Source organism: Sinocyclocheilus rhinocerous, unplaced genomic scaffold (genome assembly GCF_001515625.1).
Source record: "Sinocyclocheilus rhinocerous isolate Xijiao unplaced genomic scaffold, SAMN03320098_v1.1 scaffold2214, whole genome shotgun sequence".
Lineage (NCBI taxonomy): Eukaryota > Metazoa > Chordata > Actinopteri > Cypriniformes > Cyprinidae > Sinocyclocheilus > Sinocyclocheilus rhinocerous.
The window spans coordinates 419873-438485 of NW_015636528.1; the positions used below are offsets into that span (position 1 = coordinate 419873).

General features: G+C 38.3%; 1 protein-coding gene across 1 annotated transcript in view; it reads left to right on the forward strand.

Moving 5' to 3' along the window:
- The window catches only part of LOC107747802 (calcineurin-binding protein cabin-1-like), a 116504-nt gene that overhangs the window by 70053 nt on the left and 27838 nt on the right, over positions 1–18613 (forward strand). Inside the window, exons 36-38 of the mRNA XM_016562406.1 lie at positions 13599–13762; positions 14072–14168; positions 16340–17074. Of these exons, the coding sequence (XP_016417892.1) occupies positions 13599–13762; positions 14072–14168; positions 16340–17074 (996 nt within the window). The remainder of the gene's footprint in view (positions 1–13598; positions 13763–14071; positions 14169–16339; positions 17075–18613) is intronic.

Below are 18613 nucleotides of genomic sequence, written 5' to 3' on the forward strand. Positions count from 1 at the left end.
AATATCTAATTTCTAATGTTTTATATGCAGATTAAATAGGTTAAACTTTTGGCTTGTCTCCCGAGGCCACAGAAGGGCGCAATGAGCAAAATAATGCAGCACATTAAATTATCTACGCAAGGAAGTAACTGTCTATAAAAAACGTGCATTACGTCTAAATTAACTCATATAAATCAAATATAACTTCATAAATTGCATAAACAATGAACATATAATAAACAAATAATGAATAATGAACAAAACAGCATCATGTATTTATGCATTGCTTAATACAAAGAGCCGAATCGCCCACCTGGTCTAAAGCAGGCTAACTGTCAGGCTAAGCTAAGCTCCTCTACTGACCAATAGCAACATAATGATATTACCACTGTGTCACATACTATTACTTGACTTTTTTAATTTTTTTATTTTATATATATACAGTTTCTAGCCATGCAGCCTTTCTCTCTGGTTTTATTAAAGATGTACCTTTTATAGTTTGCAGAACAGATAGCAGAACATTAGAATATTACAATCTAAAATTGCTCTTCACACTAACTCATTTGAGCATAGTAATTATAGTAGGCCTACTGTAGCCTACTGGCTTACAATTGATTTAGCCTACCTATTACAGTAGTCCACTTACAGTTACTGCTATCATAAAAATACACTTTATATGTAGGTTTAAAATTCTACAAAACAAATTTTTTAGCAAAATGTATGTTTTACTCGGAATTATTGCGCTCCTATTCGATTGCGCTCTGTCTGTTTAGCGCGCATGCGCGCAGCAGTGCTCGTTCACTCGCGTCAGCCTCACCCACTCCTGACAGCAAAATGGATATGTTTGCATTCAAAGAGAAAGGAAAAATTGAAATTGCATCATATGACCCCTTTAATGTTTTTCTGATGCGAGACTTTTGTTTTAAAAGACGTGCATGAAAGCTGTTGACACTTCTGTCAGATGCAGTTTAAGTAAAGAGTGCCTGTGAAAAGCTTGCTGTACCGATTCAGTATCTGCGGTCAGAGGAGATGTTGACGGGCTTAATGTCAGTGTCATTATTCTATCGTTATTTTCATAACTTATGAAATAAAAAGTCTCTCATCTCAGAAAAATGAACTATCCTGTCCTGTCAGATGTTATACCGTGCTCGTAGCGCATACTCTTCTATAGCACGCGCGAACGTGGCGCCACGCTGTATATCACTTCACTAAAGCGCAGAAACTACGAGCATGCAACAAGTGAAATAAAAGTACAGTACCGATAAATCACTTAACTGGTACTGCGTGTGTTAGCTGTGAAGGATTTGCATGAAGGTATGATATTCATTCTATTCAGGAGCAGTTTCCACGTTTCATTAACAGTTTATGTTAGTATTATATATTCACCATGGTAACTCTGTTTCCATAACCCAAAAATACCATGTTATTTTCACTTTGTGTCATTTTGTATATGTTTAAATGACTGTGGTGGCTCAAACCAACTTAATTGTATTAACAAAAACTCAGAAACGTAGCAAGGAGATTGGGGTTCAACCGTAATTTTACAAAGCTACGAGTAGGGCTGGGTATCGTTCAAAAATTTGATATCGATACCGATACCTTGACTTCGATACCGGTTCCTGAACGATACTTTTTTCGATACCAATTTTATGAAATCAATTGCCGCTAATTCAAAAGTGAAAGTAAAATGCGCACGGCACTTTTAAGCTATTTAAAAGCGAAGGAAAGCGAGGAAAAGAGGGAAAATGCAAACGAACTAAAAACGAACAATTGCTTTACTCCGAATTGCCGCTATTTCAAAGTGAAAGTAAAATGCTCACTCCGCTTTTACAAGCTATTTAAAAGCGAAGGAAAGCCAGGAAAAGAGGGAACGCCCCCACCCCCACGGTGATACCGGTGTTGTCACACGTCGATTAACCTGTGAGGACGTCACAACCCTACTAGTAGGTGTGTTCGACTTGATGCGGACCGACTGTGCATTGCAGACCGATCGGTGTATTACAGTACCACGAGAGCTAAAGAGAGCAGACTGCTCCGTGCGCTTTCGAATCGCTCTCGCGGATGATCGATCTGCGCCGCACCTCTTCTAGTCACACACACCGGCTAGTGCTACACAGTACCACGAGAGCTAAAGAGAGCAGACTGCTCCGTGCGCTTTCGAATCGCTCTCGCGGATGATCGATCTGCGCCGCACCTCTTCTAGTCAAACACACCGGCTAGTGCTACAGGCTTATTGGCTCACTGACGCTGATGAGATTAACCCCTTAGGTATCGAAATTTGGTACCGGACGACGAGACGTTTTTCGATACTCGATGGTATCGAGGCAATTCGGTCGGTGCCTAAAAAGTATCAAACTTGATACCCAGCCCTAGCTACTAGAATACTTTTTGTGCGCAAAAGAGAAAAAAAATAATGACTTTATTCAACAATTTGTCTCCTCCGCGTCACCCTATAGCACCATTTTGGAGAGTATCACATATGTAAACAACGTATGCTGTTCTGTGTCAGCTGCGTCGCATACGCTGTTTACGTTCAGTGGATACTCTCCAAAATGGCGCTAGAGGAGACGAATTGTTGAATAAAGTCGTTATTTTTGTTTTCTTTGCGCACAAAAATATTCTCGTAAAATTAGCTTCGTAAAATTACGGTTGAACCCCTGATGTCACATGGATTATTTTACCAATGTCCTTGCTACGTTTCTGGACCTTGATCATGTAAGGACCCTTGCTGTCTATGGGTCAGAGAGCTCTCAGAATTCATTAAAAAATATCTTAATTTGTGTTCCGAAGATGAACGAAGGTCTTATGGGTTTGGAATGACATGAGGGTGAGTAATTAATGACAGAATTTTCATTTTTGGGTGAACTAACCCTTTAAGTGTATAATTAATGTTACTTTTTACTGTAATAATTTAAGAAAAAATGTTACAAAATTAATAATAAAAAATGTATTCTTTTATTTTATTATACTAATAAAGAAATAATAATAAAACTACATTTTTTAAATTAAAAACAGTGAGAGTAAAGAGAAATGATAGTTTATAATAAAATAAATAATTATAAAATTAATTAATAAAAATAAAGTTTATATAAACTTACAATTGCAAGATTAAGCTATATTGTGTTAAAGTTTCAGTTTCAAGAAATAAAGCTGCAATAGCCACCTTTTTAAGTATTTCTATATGTGTTAATCAATTAGGTTAGGTTAACCTTAATCCTATGTCCAAAAAATATTATTTAAATGAAAAATATTGCTGTCATTTTCTCAGTTGGGCTCCATTTGATTGACATTTATGCACACGCGCTATGAAGCTATTGAAGCTTAATGACAACAGCGACATTTAATTGTTCACTGTTATGACAAGCTGCATTGGCAAATGGGAATGCTTAAATTCTATGAATATAACAGTGAAATGTAAATTATGTCCTGCTGAAAAACCTCTCAACTGTGTTTAGCCACACAATGACACTGTCAAAGTGCTTGTGACAGCCACATCTGGACTCATAAAACTATATTTTTATGACCTTCCTGAAGGATTTAATATAAAATGCCCTCGGGTTTCTAACATCTTGCATTGTACGCTTTTTTCCATTCTTTGACCACTTTCAAATGTAATTTTGTTTACATAGAAATGGTACTTGATCGATAATGGAATTAATTTTTTCCCTTTATTTAAATAGCGCACAATTCAGATTGTGTCAAGGCAGCTTTATAGTGTTTAACAGGAAAATGTTTCAATAATGCAAACAAAATTCAATTCTGTTGTAAAACTGCTCTAAAAAGACTAAATGTTTCAGTTAAAGTTGGTTCATTGTTGTTTCAGTGATGGCATCGTCCAGCTCAATTCAGTTCTCATCCAGTAGTGTCCGTGCAAACAAGTCGATAATATTAGGAAATATCAACTGTCCCCAAATAAGCAAGGCAAAGGCAACAGTGGCAAGGAACCCAAACTCTTTCAGTGGCAGAATGGAGAAAGAAACCAGGCTCAGTCGGGGGGCCAGTTCTCTTCTGGCCAGACAAAACAACATGGTGTTGTTTAGTTTGAGGCTGCAACACAAGTCAGTCTGTGGACTGGCGTCACTCAGAACATTCATCTAGTTAATTGACAATTTTCCCAATTGATCAATTGTTGCATGCAAGTAACCTTTTATTTGCACCGTTGTAGAAGGCTTGTGAAATGGAGAGAAGACACAGGACATACTCTGTTTTGCTGTGTCATGAAACACATTGTCATTTCCTGTTTCTACAGAACAGGAGAGGGGGAATCTTTGCCTTTGTTTGTGTATGTGAGTGAGTGATATGGGTCAGGCTGCTCTAGTTTGCCCCGGGCTCTGGCAGTATTTGTTGGCCTAAGCCTTAAACACATCACAAAAACACAAACACAGTTTCTCTCCCATGTCCACACACACTCAGGCATAGGCCTATGCGCTCGCATATGTAGCCGCCCACTCTCCTGCTCTCACTGGACCACTGGCCCGAGCCACAGAATAGCTGCCTGGATTGGGTTTATTTTATTTTATTTATCAGTCAGTACTGTCCAGGTTTCTTTAGATGTCTGAACATCTCTTTAGGAGAATGAGCTCTGCCTGTGGCTCTTTCTGTATCAGCGTGTCTTCTGAGAGTAACGAGTGAAAGTGTGTTTGACAGCAGGCTGAATGACACGAATATGCTGTGCTTTATTGTATGTGTGTAGTAGTGGTCGACCGATATATCGGCATCGGCCGATAAGTTTTTTTGTTTGGCCGATGCGTTCGAGGCGGGACTTTTATTTTGACGGCGCTGAGTGCGGCAGCGCCTGAGCACACAGTGCTCACATTCTCCCTGTTCGCTGTCATCTAGTGATGGGAAGTTTGGATCATTTTACCGACTCGGACCTTTGAGTCTCGTTCAGCAAAATGAACGAATCTTTTTTCGAGTCATTTCGTTCATTTTAGCAAAATATAATTAAAATGTTACGTGTTACTTCCATAACACGTCTACTACTTACGCAAACGTTGATCACACTACAAACAATACAAAACTATAATGCTATAAGAAACAGAAAAGATTAATTCATTGTTTACCTGGGTCTTCAGTCTATGATTAGCTCACCTCACCTCTTATCTGACAAGTCTTCGAGTTTGAGTCGTTCGTTCATCACGTGACAGCCCCATAAGCTTAACCAATGCAGTCTGAGCCGGAAAGAGAATTGATTAGTTCATCTCTCGAGTCTTCGGGTTTGAGTCGTTCGTTCATCACGTGACAGACCCATAAGCTTTAACCTATGCAGTCTGAGCCAGAAAATACTATTTAAGAAATTTGAAATCATTTGAAAATGGATTAAAAAATCATTTTGTAAAATAAACATACTTATACATCTAAGGTATAAGTATGTTTATTTTACAAAATTATTTTTTTTATCCATTTTCAAATTATTTCAAATTTCTTAAATATTAATTAAAATAAATACAATTATATCGGCCATCGGCCACCCGGCTTTCCAAGATATCGGCATCGGCTGTCAAAAAAACAATATCGGTTGACCACTAGTGTGAAGTGCTGGTATGTGAAAGTTCAGCCGTAGCAAACACCTGAGGTTCACATGTAGAGATACGGTCAGCACGATTTGCATCTTGACTTTCCTGTTAGCAGCAGGATGTTGGAAATGCCAGGTGTGTGTGTGTGTGTTGTTGTCACAGTGGAAACGCACAAACATTAACAGAGGGAGAAGGGGAAATTAGAGCTGTATGGCAGAGATACACCTCTGCGCTGTCTGAGCCTCAGTGACTGCAACATAAACATGTCCCCAGCTTCTTGTCTCGTCTTGTCTCTCTTATTGTCTTGTTTCCTCCCTTCTCATCTAATCTCTTTTAACTTTTTTCTGTCTCTTCTTGTCTTGTTTCTTCCCTTCTCATCTCATCTCTTTTAACTTTTTTTCTCGTCTCTTCTCCTCACTTCTTGTCTTCTCTTGTCTCTATTCACCTCTTTCCTTTTTGTCTCTTCTCATCTCCTGGTCTCTTCTTTTCTCTAAGCTCCTCTTTTCTCACTTCTTGTCTCATCTTGTTTCATCTCTTTCCTTTTCTTATTTTCTTGTCTCTTCTCATGTCTCACCATGTCTTCTACTTCACCATGTCTCAGATCTTGTCTTTGCATCGTCTTGTCTCATCACAGTCTTATTCTCTATTCTCACCTCTTTTTTTTCTTCTCGTCTCTCTTCCTCCTTTTCTTTTCTTGTCACACCTTGTCTCAGGTAGTCTCATCTTTTCTTATCATCTCCTCTCGCCCGTCCTAGTCTTTTTTTGTTTCACCACTTTTCTTCTCTTGTCCTCATTTTGTCTCGTTTCTGTTCTTCTCTGTTTCTGTTCTCTTCTACTTTCTTCTTCTCTCAGCCTGGCTCGCCTCTTCTCATCTCATCTCACCTTGTCTCTTTTGTTTTCTCCTTGTTTGTTTCTATTCTCATCTAGTCTCTTTTCCTCTCATCTGTCTCTTTTTCTCTCTTATTGTCCCATCTCCTCTTCTTTGTCTTCCTCTCTCTTGTACTCTCAAGCTGTCTCACATCTTCTCTTTTTGTCTCACCTCTTCTCTTTTCTTGTTCTCTTGTCTATTCTGTTTTCTCTTTTTTGGCGTGTCTCTTGTCTTCTCATCTATTTTCTCTTTAGTTCTCTTCTCCCCTTGTTTGTTCGCTATTATTCTTATTTCTCCTTTTCTTATCTCATCTCACCTTCTTCTCTTGTCTCATCCTGTCTCTCCTCTTCTTGTCTCACATCTGGTCTCTTCTGTTTTGGTCTCTTATTATCTTTTCTCTTTTCTGTTCTTTGCTCTCCTTTATACTTTTATTCTTGTTTCTCATGTTCTTGTCTCACCTCCTCTCTTTTTCTCTTAGTCTCTTATAGCATCTTCTCTTCTTGTCTAATTTTTTTTCTTGTCTGTTGTGTTCTCGTCTCTTCTTTTCTTGTCAATTACAATCCCTCACCTTGTCTCCTCGTATCTGTGTTTGTGTTCACGTACACCCTTTTCCCTCTAACCCACACTAACATCCTGTTGCATGTTTTCTCTCTCCTGTCGTTCACCTCTCGCTCTTTCTCTCTGTATGTTTGTGTGGGTGTGCACTGCTGGGCTGAGAAACAGAGTCTGTCTCTGATTGGCTGGCTGCGTTCTGAAGGGGCCGTCTCTCCGCCTGTGTACAGAGAAGGAGAGAGAGCACAAGCGAGTGCGCTGGGGTCAGAGCAGAGAAAGAGAAGCGTGGGCGTTTTGTTTTGCGAAGGCAGGGCTGGAAAGAGCGGAGAGCAAGCGCTCGTCTGTTTGAGACACGCTCTCTCAGCCATCTCTCCATTTCTCCTCCCTCCGCACGCGTGCAGCCCACTCCCTCGAGCCTGGACTTCAGCTCGCCTTCTCTCGCTGGAACGTACAAAAAAAATCAAAACATCCCATTTACTCACACACTTCATACAGGCAGAGCGTGGAGTAGCTCTCCTTGGTGATGGTGAGTTTCTTCCTTTTGCTTTTCCTGTTTGGTTTCCTTTGCCTTCTGTTTTTGCTCCTGGAATAAAAGGTGGAAAGGAGAAGTGTCAGCTTGCTCGTATTTGAGATATTTTCGTTCAGATTTGGTGGAGAAAGCCAGTTGAAGGTGGGAGAGCAGCAGTGTGTGAGAGTTCAAGGAGTAGGGCAAGAGAAAGAAAGTGAGCGTTTGAGAGCATTGACTCGGTCACGCGTGACGCAGATAATAGTTAGCTAGTGCTCTCACCGGAGTCCTGCATTTCGTCTATACGAGCGGCAGTAATGACCAGAAATGGAGTGATGAAGTGCACTGGATGAGTCAGAAAACTGGGAACCTCCTTCCTCCTTGTTCCCGCTTTCCTTCTGTGTTCCTCAGTTCTGGAGTGGAGATGCTTCTTTAGATACTATAATTCTTGACACTTTTAAAGTAGTTGAGGTTGGGTGTCTAGGGGGAATCCCTGAGGTAAAATTCACAAAGTGTGCACAAATTTGTTTCGCATAATTAGTCAAACGTGTCGAATCGGAACTGCTTATCAGGAACATCTTGCAGCGTTCTTGATATCTCCACATCTGCTGGTTTGCGCTACTCCTATTGAAGGCTTTTGAGAAAGTGTTTTTCTTTTCTTTTTTTTTTTTACTGGTGAAGGAAATTTCAATCGTTTTCAACTCTTCTTCACTAATGAAAACACTTTTTGCAGCTCACATGGTGAGGGAAGCCCTGTGTCTGCTGGGCTCAATTCAATGATTTTGCTGTCAAATTATATTGATCGCATTAGAAGTAGCTGTAGGCCTGAAACAGACATGACAGCTTGCTCTCCTTTCGCTGGTCAGTAGACTTTAGTCTTTTAATGGCTGCATGAAGTAAATTTGTTTGGTTTGGGTAGCTTTTTTACGAGTAGACATTTCAGTAATTTGTGTCTTTGTATGTCATCTTAAATCTTCAAGAGCTTTTTTTTAGTTGAAGTCAAAAAGTTTTCCTTCTCATAATAATGGAAATATGCTAATCAGAAGCAGATGATTAGCTGGATTCGTTCATGTTAGTCCTCATCTTCAGGAAGTTTTGTTTGCTGTGAAAGCATTGTTTTTGTTTTTCTCCCTCTTTTTTTATGACCAAAGTCGTATAAACATGGCTGTTATGTATTTGTTCACTTCTGGAGGTGTGGGGATTCCCAGAAAAAAAAGAAATGGACAATAAACAAGGCTCTTAGTGAATCAAATACCAGAGCACTTGCCATACTTAACCTTTCGAAAGGGACATACCATTCACTCCCATTATGTCTCTTCTTATTGTGAACAATCTTGTTAGTCTGTGATGCAAGTTCGCACTGACACAAAAAGCCGCACTGATATCAAATGCTGGTGTAGTTATCATAACAGCAAAGCCAAAGACTTTGTCACAATAGTAGCATCATTTTTGCATTTAATCTAAAACTCATTTACAAGCTTCAGTGGTATAATTAAGGCTAAAGTTAGTTCTTCAAGACGTTATATATTTAACTCCATTACATTTACACTGTTAATACATGCACCTTTTAAAACACCGGTCAGAATAGTTGTAACTGAACAGAAGTTAAGCAATTTGCTGTCTTTGTTTGAAGGATGTTAGTCAGCATTAAAGCCCAACACCATCAGAGGACTACATTGTTACATGTTTTCTTCTTATAAAACTAAGTGCAATACATATTTAAAGGTTTTCTGATTTAAAGTCAGTTTATTTACAGAGAAATCATGAGATTTGATTTGTAATCTATTTTATTTTAATCTATAAAACAACTGTAGTTATTTAGGTAAACAAACTTTGTTATGAACATTAAAGTAAACATTGACTGGAAGTTATGTAATAGTATTATTCTTGCAAACCCCACAGTTGTGAGGCAAACCCACATCTTGTAAACATGCTGATGAGAAGTACAGTTGCTGCAGTGCAGGAATGACTGAGCTCATGTGTGTAATCTGAGCGTAAAGCCGTGTTATTGGACTGTAACAGCGGTTTGAGGGTCCTGTGCCAGAGACCCGTCTAATAGCATTCCATCTGCTGATCCTTCTGGACACGCCTCCTTCCCATATCTATCCATCAGGATACACTCCCTCCTTTCTCTTTCCTGTATCCATCCGTCTACTGTGTGCTGCTGGAGGGGCTTTGGGTAATCCCTGCAGTGAAAGGGCAAAAGCCTTTCTCTCACACACACACACTGACTCATTCTTGGCAGCTTCTCTCTATTGACTGCTGTTTCACATTTAAAACTTTGTGTTATGGCATTAGCCACTGATGCTGGCCTGTGAGAGTCTAGAGTTTATTTTTCAAAGGTAAAGTTGGGTGATACATGTTTAATATGTATGGTATATTATAGGCCACTTTTTGTCAGGATGGTTTTGATGAGCTTTTTATTTGGCCAGTTTTATTAGACTTCTCACAATTTGGTGTGTGATGATGTTGATGGTATTAATAACATGAAACTCTCGTTTAAATGTTTTATTCAAAACAGCGTTCGAGTTAGAAAGTTTGATTCATTTTTGTGAATCAGCTCAAACGGCTTGTTTCAGTGAATCTGTTTTAAATTCCGATTTTAAGGATTTATTTTTTGCCAAACCCTCAAAAGCATTCCATGTTCAATGTTTTAGTTCAAATATATGTACACTGAAAAAAGAATTGGTTGTAGAAACAATTTTCACTCAAAAAACTGATAGCAAATTTCACAAATAATTACAAAGAATCTGTAATACATTGAATAAAAGTGAAAATCTGAAGTACAAAGACTAAAATGGTGTTTTCCTGTAAAATGTACTCCAGTAATCTTTTATTTACAACTTTGAAACATCTTCTTTTTTTCTTTTTCTTTTTTACTGTAAAGGTGAATATTGCTGTTTGTTCGTATTATGGTAGATATAAATGAAAATGGTTAAATATTGTTTCTTGTAGAGATACACCGATCGATCGGCCAGGGATCGGAATCGTCCGATTTTCCTCCTGATCGGTGATCGGTCGGTCAGTCTCACTTCTTTCCGATTTTGAGCCGATCCGTTTTGTTACCAGCAGCACAGGCAATAATGTCAGCCGCGCATTCTCGCTCTCTTCTCTCCGACGACCCCTTCTCTCTCACACACGTCTCATTGTATCGGCCAAGAAAATTGCAATCGGTGCATCTCTAGTTTCCTGTGTTATTCTTAGTGGAGAAGATTCTGGAAAAAATGCCTTGATTATGTTTAACTAGATTTATTATGTGAGTGATTTAATAAATCAATATAATAATCTAAATAATAATATTATTAAATAAATAATATAATATTAATAAACTGTTGAATTTTACTCTCTCCATTAAACATTTTGAATCTAACTGGTTACAATATTTGTCAAAATTGCTCTGATTAAAAAAAAATAAAAAATCTGTTTAAACATCGGCATGTATATTACATTTTCCTAAAGGATGAAAAATATAAATGCATTTGTTTAGCTACTGTATATCACACCAAGGTAGAAAACGCGACTGCTGTATAGGCAGAATTTCAGTGCATTACCAAAATATGAAGTTTATTCATTTCTTTTAATCCATCCTCCAGTTAATTTTTTTTTGTTCCCCATTTCCCTTCCTCCTTTTTCCTCATGTGCCTTCTGGATCGGTTCTTTCGCTCTGCTCTTAATTTGATGACTAGCAGCTGCAGATCATTCCGCATGCAAATAAACACCCAGGTTTCCGGAAACATCCAATGTTCCGATTAGCATTACTTTCTTTTTCGCATTCTCTCTCTTCTCACTCCTGCATATTTTTTAGTTCTCGCTTACATCCACTTTCTCAGTTTCCACATGCTCCAGTGCCATTATCTACATTTTCTGAAATGTCCACACATGGGTGTCTGCCAGGCCAAACCGAAGCAGTGTCCTTTTTTTAGGGCAATTAGAAAGATTCAAACTGAAAGATTGGCTGCAGAAAACTGGGGTACACGGGTTTCATCCTTGAAATCAAGACTGCAGAGACTTGCAGCTCTGCATGACTATAAGTTTCTGTTTGAAAACAGACTATTTGCTCTAATTGATGTTTACTCAGAAGTTCTCTGCTTGCTGGAGACACTCTCACACTGGTGAAGGATGAAGCTGTCGTGACCAGAGCACAGATGCAAATGCTTGCATTTCCATTGTATTGCAAGTGCGCATCGCATTGTTCATTCATAAATAAAATATTGAGCCTACTTACCTTATTAATCCATGTTCCTGCTCTTTTTATGAATGATCCATCATGCACAGTAGTCCAAAGACATTTTTTTAAATATCTTTCATCATAATGTACACTACTGGTCAAAAGTTTGGAATAATTAAGGTTTTTAATGTTATAAAAAAAATATTATACTCACTAAGGCTGCATGTACATAAATACACAGTAAAGGTAGTATTATTGTAAAATATTACTACAGTTTAAAATAAACTTTTTTTTATTTTAATATATTTTCAATTTATTCCTGTGATGCAAATATGATAATTACTCCAGTCTTCAGTGTCACATGATCCTTCAAAAATCATTCTAATATGCTGATTTGCTCGATTATTATCAATTATTTTTGGCGCCCAGTTATTAATAATAGTATCAATGTTGAAAACGTTTTTTGCTGCTTAATTGGTATTTTTTGTTTTTCAGGATTCTTTGATGAATAGAACGTTCAAAAGAATAGCATTTGTTTGAAATGACATTATAAATGTATTTACTGTCACTTTATTAATTTAATGTGTCCTTTCTAAATAAAAGTATAAATTGTATTTATTTATTTAGCACAACCATTCAGTTTGGGGTATCACAGTTTTCACAAAAATATTAAGCAGTAAAAATTGTCAGCATTGATGATAATAAGAAACATTATGAATAATTGAGCACCAATAATAATGAATACTATCTGCATCACAGGAATAAATTACATTTTAAAGTATATTTAAATAGAAAGCAGTTATTCTAAATTGTAATATTATTATTTTTTATTTAAATTGTATTTTAATAATATTGTAATAATATTTACAGTTTTTACTCTATCAAATAAATGCAGCCTTGGTGAGCATAGAACATTTATTTCAAACAAATAATTATTTTTATGATTATCTCAAATCATCTGACTTTATTCTGATATGTATCAATTCTCAATAAATAAAATCAAGCCCTGTCCAACATTTTTCTTGTTGAATATTTTGATTATAGAAGTAAAATGGGTTTCAAACGCCATTTCACATTGGCTTTAACACATTACTGTGATATAATGTCACATTTTCCGATAAGACAGCAAGATTCTCTTCAGACTGTTGCTCCACCATGACATTACGGTAGTTGATCTAAAAGAGAAAACGGGAAAAGGAAGACAGTTTTTGCTAATGTCTGCTATTGCACGTTTGCAGTCATCCTGAGAATGCACCGTACTGTGCTATGAGTTCTTTCACAATACAATGCCACGTGAAATCGAGCTCGCATAACTAGAAGTGTCTGCGTAGAGCATGTTTTCTTGGCGTCTTCATTAGTTTGCCATCTCTGTTCATTGTCAATAGCTCCGTTTAGTCTGCTGTTTTCCAGCCAGATTGACTTCGCACACTAGACCAGCACGACTGGAGGGAAAGACGAACAGCTCGAGATGAAGCAGAGGGCTAGAGAGATGGATCGAGAGAGAGAGAGAGAGAGTGGGTTGAGTCAGATTTCTCATCAGTGGGCAGATTTTCTTCATGGCCGGAGACCAACACATCAAGAGCCAACAGCAGATGGCCTTACAACAATAACATTTCTCCACTTCTCTCCATTTTCTCTTCTCTCTCATTATTACCTTCACCTATGAGCGCTGCACTGTCTGAAGTCATCCACTCATTCTTTCCTTATGTTTACCTCTTGTGAATGTTAATGGAATGTGAATCATTTGTTTTGCGCAATTGGAGATGTTCGTGATGCACTGCATTGTGTTTATAATTGGCTCTTATGTATTTTTTGGACCGTGCTGTAAAGAGAAGCTCAGCAGTGGCCTTGGTAACATCAATTTTCCTGTGGAGATGCTGGCTTGTTTGGCAAATGAGACTGGAGCCAGATCTGACAGCCAGTGCCGGGCTTAAAGCTGTCGTGATGCCTCCGTTCATGCAGACGAACTCCTCTTCTCTCTGCTAATGGCTCTCTCCTTCTCTTCCTCAGGGCATCTGGCGTATTCCAGTAGATGAGATCGATCGTCCTGGTAGTTTTGCATCTCATATGAACAGATCCATCGTGCTCTTGCTGGATGTTCTGTCTCAACTGAAAGATCACCACACTTTACTTAAAATCTCCCTCATGCTTCAGAGAACCCCTGAGCAGGGAAAGTAAGACAATGCAAATATTTAATTTGTTTATTTTGTTTTGCTCATTTAATTAAATGTGCATATTTATAACAGGAAATGGAGTGAAGTAGCCTCTTGAAATGTAGTGTTGCCAAATGCTTGTGAAGAATTCAATTAACCTTGCATGTTTGTTATGAATGTTGTTTGAAAATATATAAAATTTATAGCATTTCATACCGTTATCATAACATTTTTTTTGTGGGTTTGTTTTCCCATTTTGTTATATATGAAGCATATGGCATGAAGCATTTTAATGCAAGGACATATATCTTTTTATGTTGTGTGTTATAGGAAGTACTTAAGAGATGTGGACCGACAAACTTTGGCCAAGCGAGCATTTTTCTTCACTGTAAAAGTGCTGGAAGACAATCTGGATAAACTCACAGGGGTATGAAAGCTAAATTCTGGTAGTTTTGCATCTCATATGAACAGATCCATCGTGCTCTTGCTGGATGTTCTGTCTCAACTGAAAGATCACCACACTTTACTTAAAATCTCCCTCATGCTTCAGAGAACCCCTGAGCAGGGAAAGTAAGACAATGCAAATATTTAATTTGTTTATTTTGTTTTGCTCATTTAATTAAATGTGCATATTTATAACAGGAAATGGAGTGAAGTAGCCTCTTGAAATGTAGTGTTGCCAAATGCTTGTGAAGAATTCAATTAACCTTGCATGTTTGTTATGAATGTTGTTTGAAAATATATAAAATTTATAGCATTTCATACCGTTATCATAACATTTTTTTTGTGGGTTTGTTTTCCCATTTTGTTATATATGAAGCATATGGCATGAAGCATTTTAATGCAAGGACATATATCTTTTTATGTTGTGTGTTATAGGAAGTACTTAAGAGATGTGGACCGACAAACTTTGGCCAAGCGAGCATTTTTCTTCACTGTAAAAGTGCTGGAAGACAATCTGGATAAACTCACAGGGGTATGAAAGCTAAATTCTCATTTGTTTTGGTTTGTTTTTCTAAGGTTTTTTTTTTTTTTCATTTTGTTTTGTTTGTATGTGTTTTTATTTTTTTTATATATACACACAGTGGTGTGAAAAAGTTTTTGCCCCCTTCCTGTTTTTTTAATTGTTTGCATATTTGTCACACTTAAAAGATTCCGGCCACTTCTGGGAAGGTTCACCACTGTTCCAAGTTTTCTTCATTTGTGGATAATGGCTCTGACCGTGGTTCGCTGGAGTCCCAAAGCCTTAGAAATGGCTTCATAACCCTTTCCAGACTGGATGAGCATGCTTCACTTTGTCAGACAGGTTCTATTTAAGTGATTTCTTGATTCAACAGGTCTGGCAGTAATCAGGCCTGCGTGTGGCTAGTGAAATTTAACTCAGCTTTCTAAAATAATGTGGTTAATCACAGCTCTTTCATGATTTAACCGGAGGGGGCAAATTATTTTTAACGTAGGGCCAGGTAGGTTTGGACAGCTTTTTTCCCTTAATAAATGAAATTATCATTTAAAAACTGCATTTTGTATTTACTTGCATTATCTTTGCGTAATATTAAAATTGGTTTGATGATCTGAAAGTTTTAAGTGTGACAAATATGCAAAAAATAAAAAAAAACAGGAAGGGGGCAAAAACCTTTTATTGGCACTGTATATATATATTTAGGTTTGGTTTTAGAAAGATTTAGTTTTGTTTTCATTGTTGTTTTTCTTGTTTGTTTTTTTTTTCATTTTGTTTTTGTTTGTTTTCTTATTTTGTTTTGGTGTTTTTTTTTAAGGTTTTTGTGTGTGTCTGCTACTTTTTTCATTTTAACTTTTTGTGTTTTGCTTTGTTTTGGTTTTAGAAGGTTTTATTTTTGTTTTCCGTTTTTTTTGTGTGTGTGTGTTCTTTTTCTTGTTTGTTTTTAGAGAATTTTATTTTTTATTTTGTATGTGTGGTTTTTGTTTTGTTTTGTTTGTTTTATTTTTTTATTTTAGAAATAGAAGCTGAACAGTGGCCTTGCTAGCATGTGCTTCCTATGGAGACTCTGCCATGTTTGGGAACTGAGACTTAAGCCAGATCTGACAGCCAAGGATATGCTTATGTTTGTGCTAACACATTAGTTAATGCCATCCCGACTGCTCAAAGAACAGAGTGAGAGCTTCGCTCAACTTAATGCCTGTGCTTCTTTCTTTAGACATTTTACATTGAGTTAAACCATATCCAGTAGTGCAAAAATGTTCCTTCCTCACTCCTAGTGTCACAGCCTTTTTAAAGTTTGCATTAATCATAATATATTAGCATACGTCTTGCTTTCTGTCAGCAGAATCATCCTTACTTACATGCGTTACTTTATATTCTCCACTTTAAATGTGGTTTCTTTGTCACATTTGTTGTGTGAAAATGTCTTATATCTGTATCATTCTCTTTCTCAGGTAAGTGATCCCCCTAAACCGTCTACCACCTCTATGGGTGAAATGACCACTGCGGATGTGTCCAACCAGCCCCCTGCTGTGGAGGACCCCAAATGCTCCCACGCCACCCCCACTTTAAATGTGGTTTCTTTGTCACATTTGTTGTGTGAAGATGTCTTATCATATCTGTATCATTCTCTTTCTCAGGTAAGTGATCCCCCTAAACCGTCTACCACCTCTATGGGTGAAATGACCACTGCGGATGTGTCCAACCAGCCCCCTGCTGTGGAGGACCCCAAATGCTCCCACGCCACCCAGCCTAAAGCAGGACTCCCCGACACCCCTAAGGCCACAGGAAGTGAGACCGGACCTCCTGGCATACCTCAGCAATGTTCAGCCACTCTTCAGCTCTCCCTGGAGCCTTTAAATCAGGCGGCAGAGGCCGCCGTTCACCCCAGAGAAGGTACTTCAGCACTTGCAGAGCCTATGGAGCTTGGCCCCGGATCATGGCCGGGTGCCTCAAAATTCAGAGACCCTCAAACGCCTGCTGAAACCAGACCACAGGAGCAGGGGGTGGATAAATCGGCAACAGATGAGGCCGATAAGGTCCCAGAGAGCAGTCGGGCGTCGGAGCTGTCACTGGAGGAGTTGAGCATTAGCTCAAAACAGCAGCAGCTACAGAATCAGGTGAACGCAGCTAAAGGAGCACTTACTATGGTCACAACACCAACAGCCAGCAACCCCACACCTCTACCCAGCACCCCTGAGGTGGGACCACGGCAGAGACCCAACAGGAAGAGGAAGCTGCTGGATGACGTGGAGTCGGGCAAGACGCTGCTTTTGGATGCGTACAGGGTGTGGCAGCAAGGTCAGAAGGGCATGACCTACGACCTGCGGCGCATCGAGAAGATCATGTCCGAGACCTACATGCTGATTAAACAGGTAAGAAAAGATGCAAGTAGGGCTTGGGGGTGTGCGATATTGACCAAATGAAATCTCAGTTTTTCCTGGAATTTTGTTTAGACAAATAATTAGACAAAATCTATAGACATTAACTTTTCATTAAGGGGTGACATTTGCCACCTTAAATTGATTTCCAGGGCTTTTATTCTAGCCTTGTTAGATGTATGCATAATCAAATTCTTACATTTAATCAATAACTTGAGTTTGAATAATAAGAAGCTGTAGGCTGTTACCAATAAAATTAAATCATTATCAGCAAATAAAGCAATAAGCCCCAAGAAGCCATGGTTTACAGTGAATTTTTAACGGCTAAGGAGTCATGCCTAAAACCCCCTTAGCTATTATAAATTCACTGTAAACCACGGCTTCACGGCACTTATTGCTTTTATAAAACGGTTATTCCATATACGTAGTGTTAGATGTATGCATAATCCAATTCTTACATTTAATCAATAACTTGAGTTTGAATAATAAGAAGCTGTAGGCTGTTACCAATAAAATTAAATCGTTATCAGCAAATAAAGCAATAAGCCCCAAGAAGCCATGGTTTACAGTGAATTTTTAACGGCTAAGGAGTCATGCCTAAAACCCCCTTAGCTGTTATAAATTCACTGTAAACCACGGCTTCACGGCACTTATTGCTTTTATAAAACGGTTATTCCATATACGTAGCAAGGTTTCACAAAATAAAACAAAGCAAATCAAATGTAATGATTTTAATAAAAGCATTCTTCCGCCAAACAGTGCAGTTCCTCAAAAACGGTTGTGGTTGCACTTGCAACAAAGTGGTTGCCGAGCAACACACAGAAACAAAGAGATGTATGTTTGTAGAGTAATTTACAACAGCTTCGAACGCAGCTCAACCAATCAGAATCAAGGACCGGAACTATCCGTTTATAACACATCACATCGCAGTTCCCTTTTAGGACTGATTGCTGCATTGTCAGTTCTCATTCAGACATGACGTGGCATGACAGTCGTGACAGAAGGTAAACGTACAATCACTGTGACAGGGAAATCCCACAACTTTTGTTGAACAAAACAGAGATAAAACACTGAGAAGATTTATGAGGGAAAGTCCGAAAAATCTGATATGGCATAGGACAAAACTTGTTGGCTTTGTTGCTGTCAGTGAAACATCTCGGGCAATATTTATTTGGTGTCAGACTCAAGGAAGATAACCTAGAAAATAAAACGTATGTGGGGTTTGTACATGTGAAACGTGCCACTGCAATGCTAGGGTATCGCTAGTGCTTTTCCAATCTGCGGTTACTAAAGTGTTCTGGGTAATTTGTGTGTGTGTGTGTGTGTAGCCCACGTTCGAGTCTATGATATTCTGGTCTCTAGATATGACTCGAGTCCTCCTTCAGTAGCATAAATGGTGCGGGATAATTTACCTGCCGTTTATTACAAGGATCTGAACAAAACTCCCTAACCCTAAATGTGAGCGATATTAATATTAATGCTTGCCTTAGCATAAACAGCTAGTAAAAGTAATTCTTTTAGTCACGAAGCAGG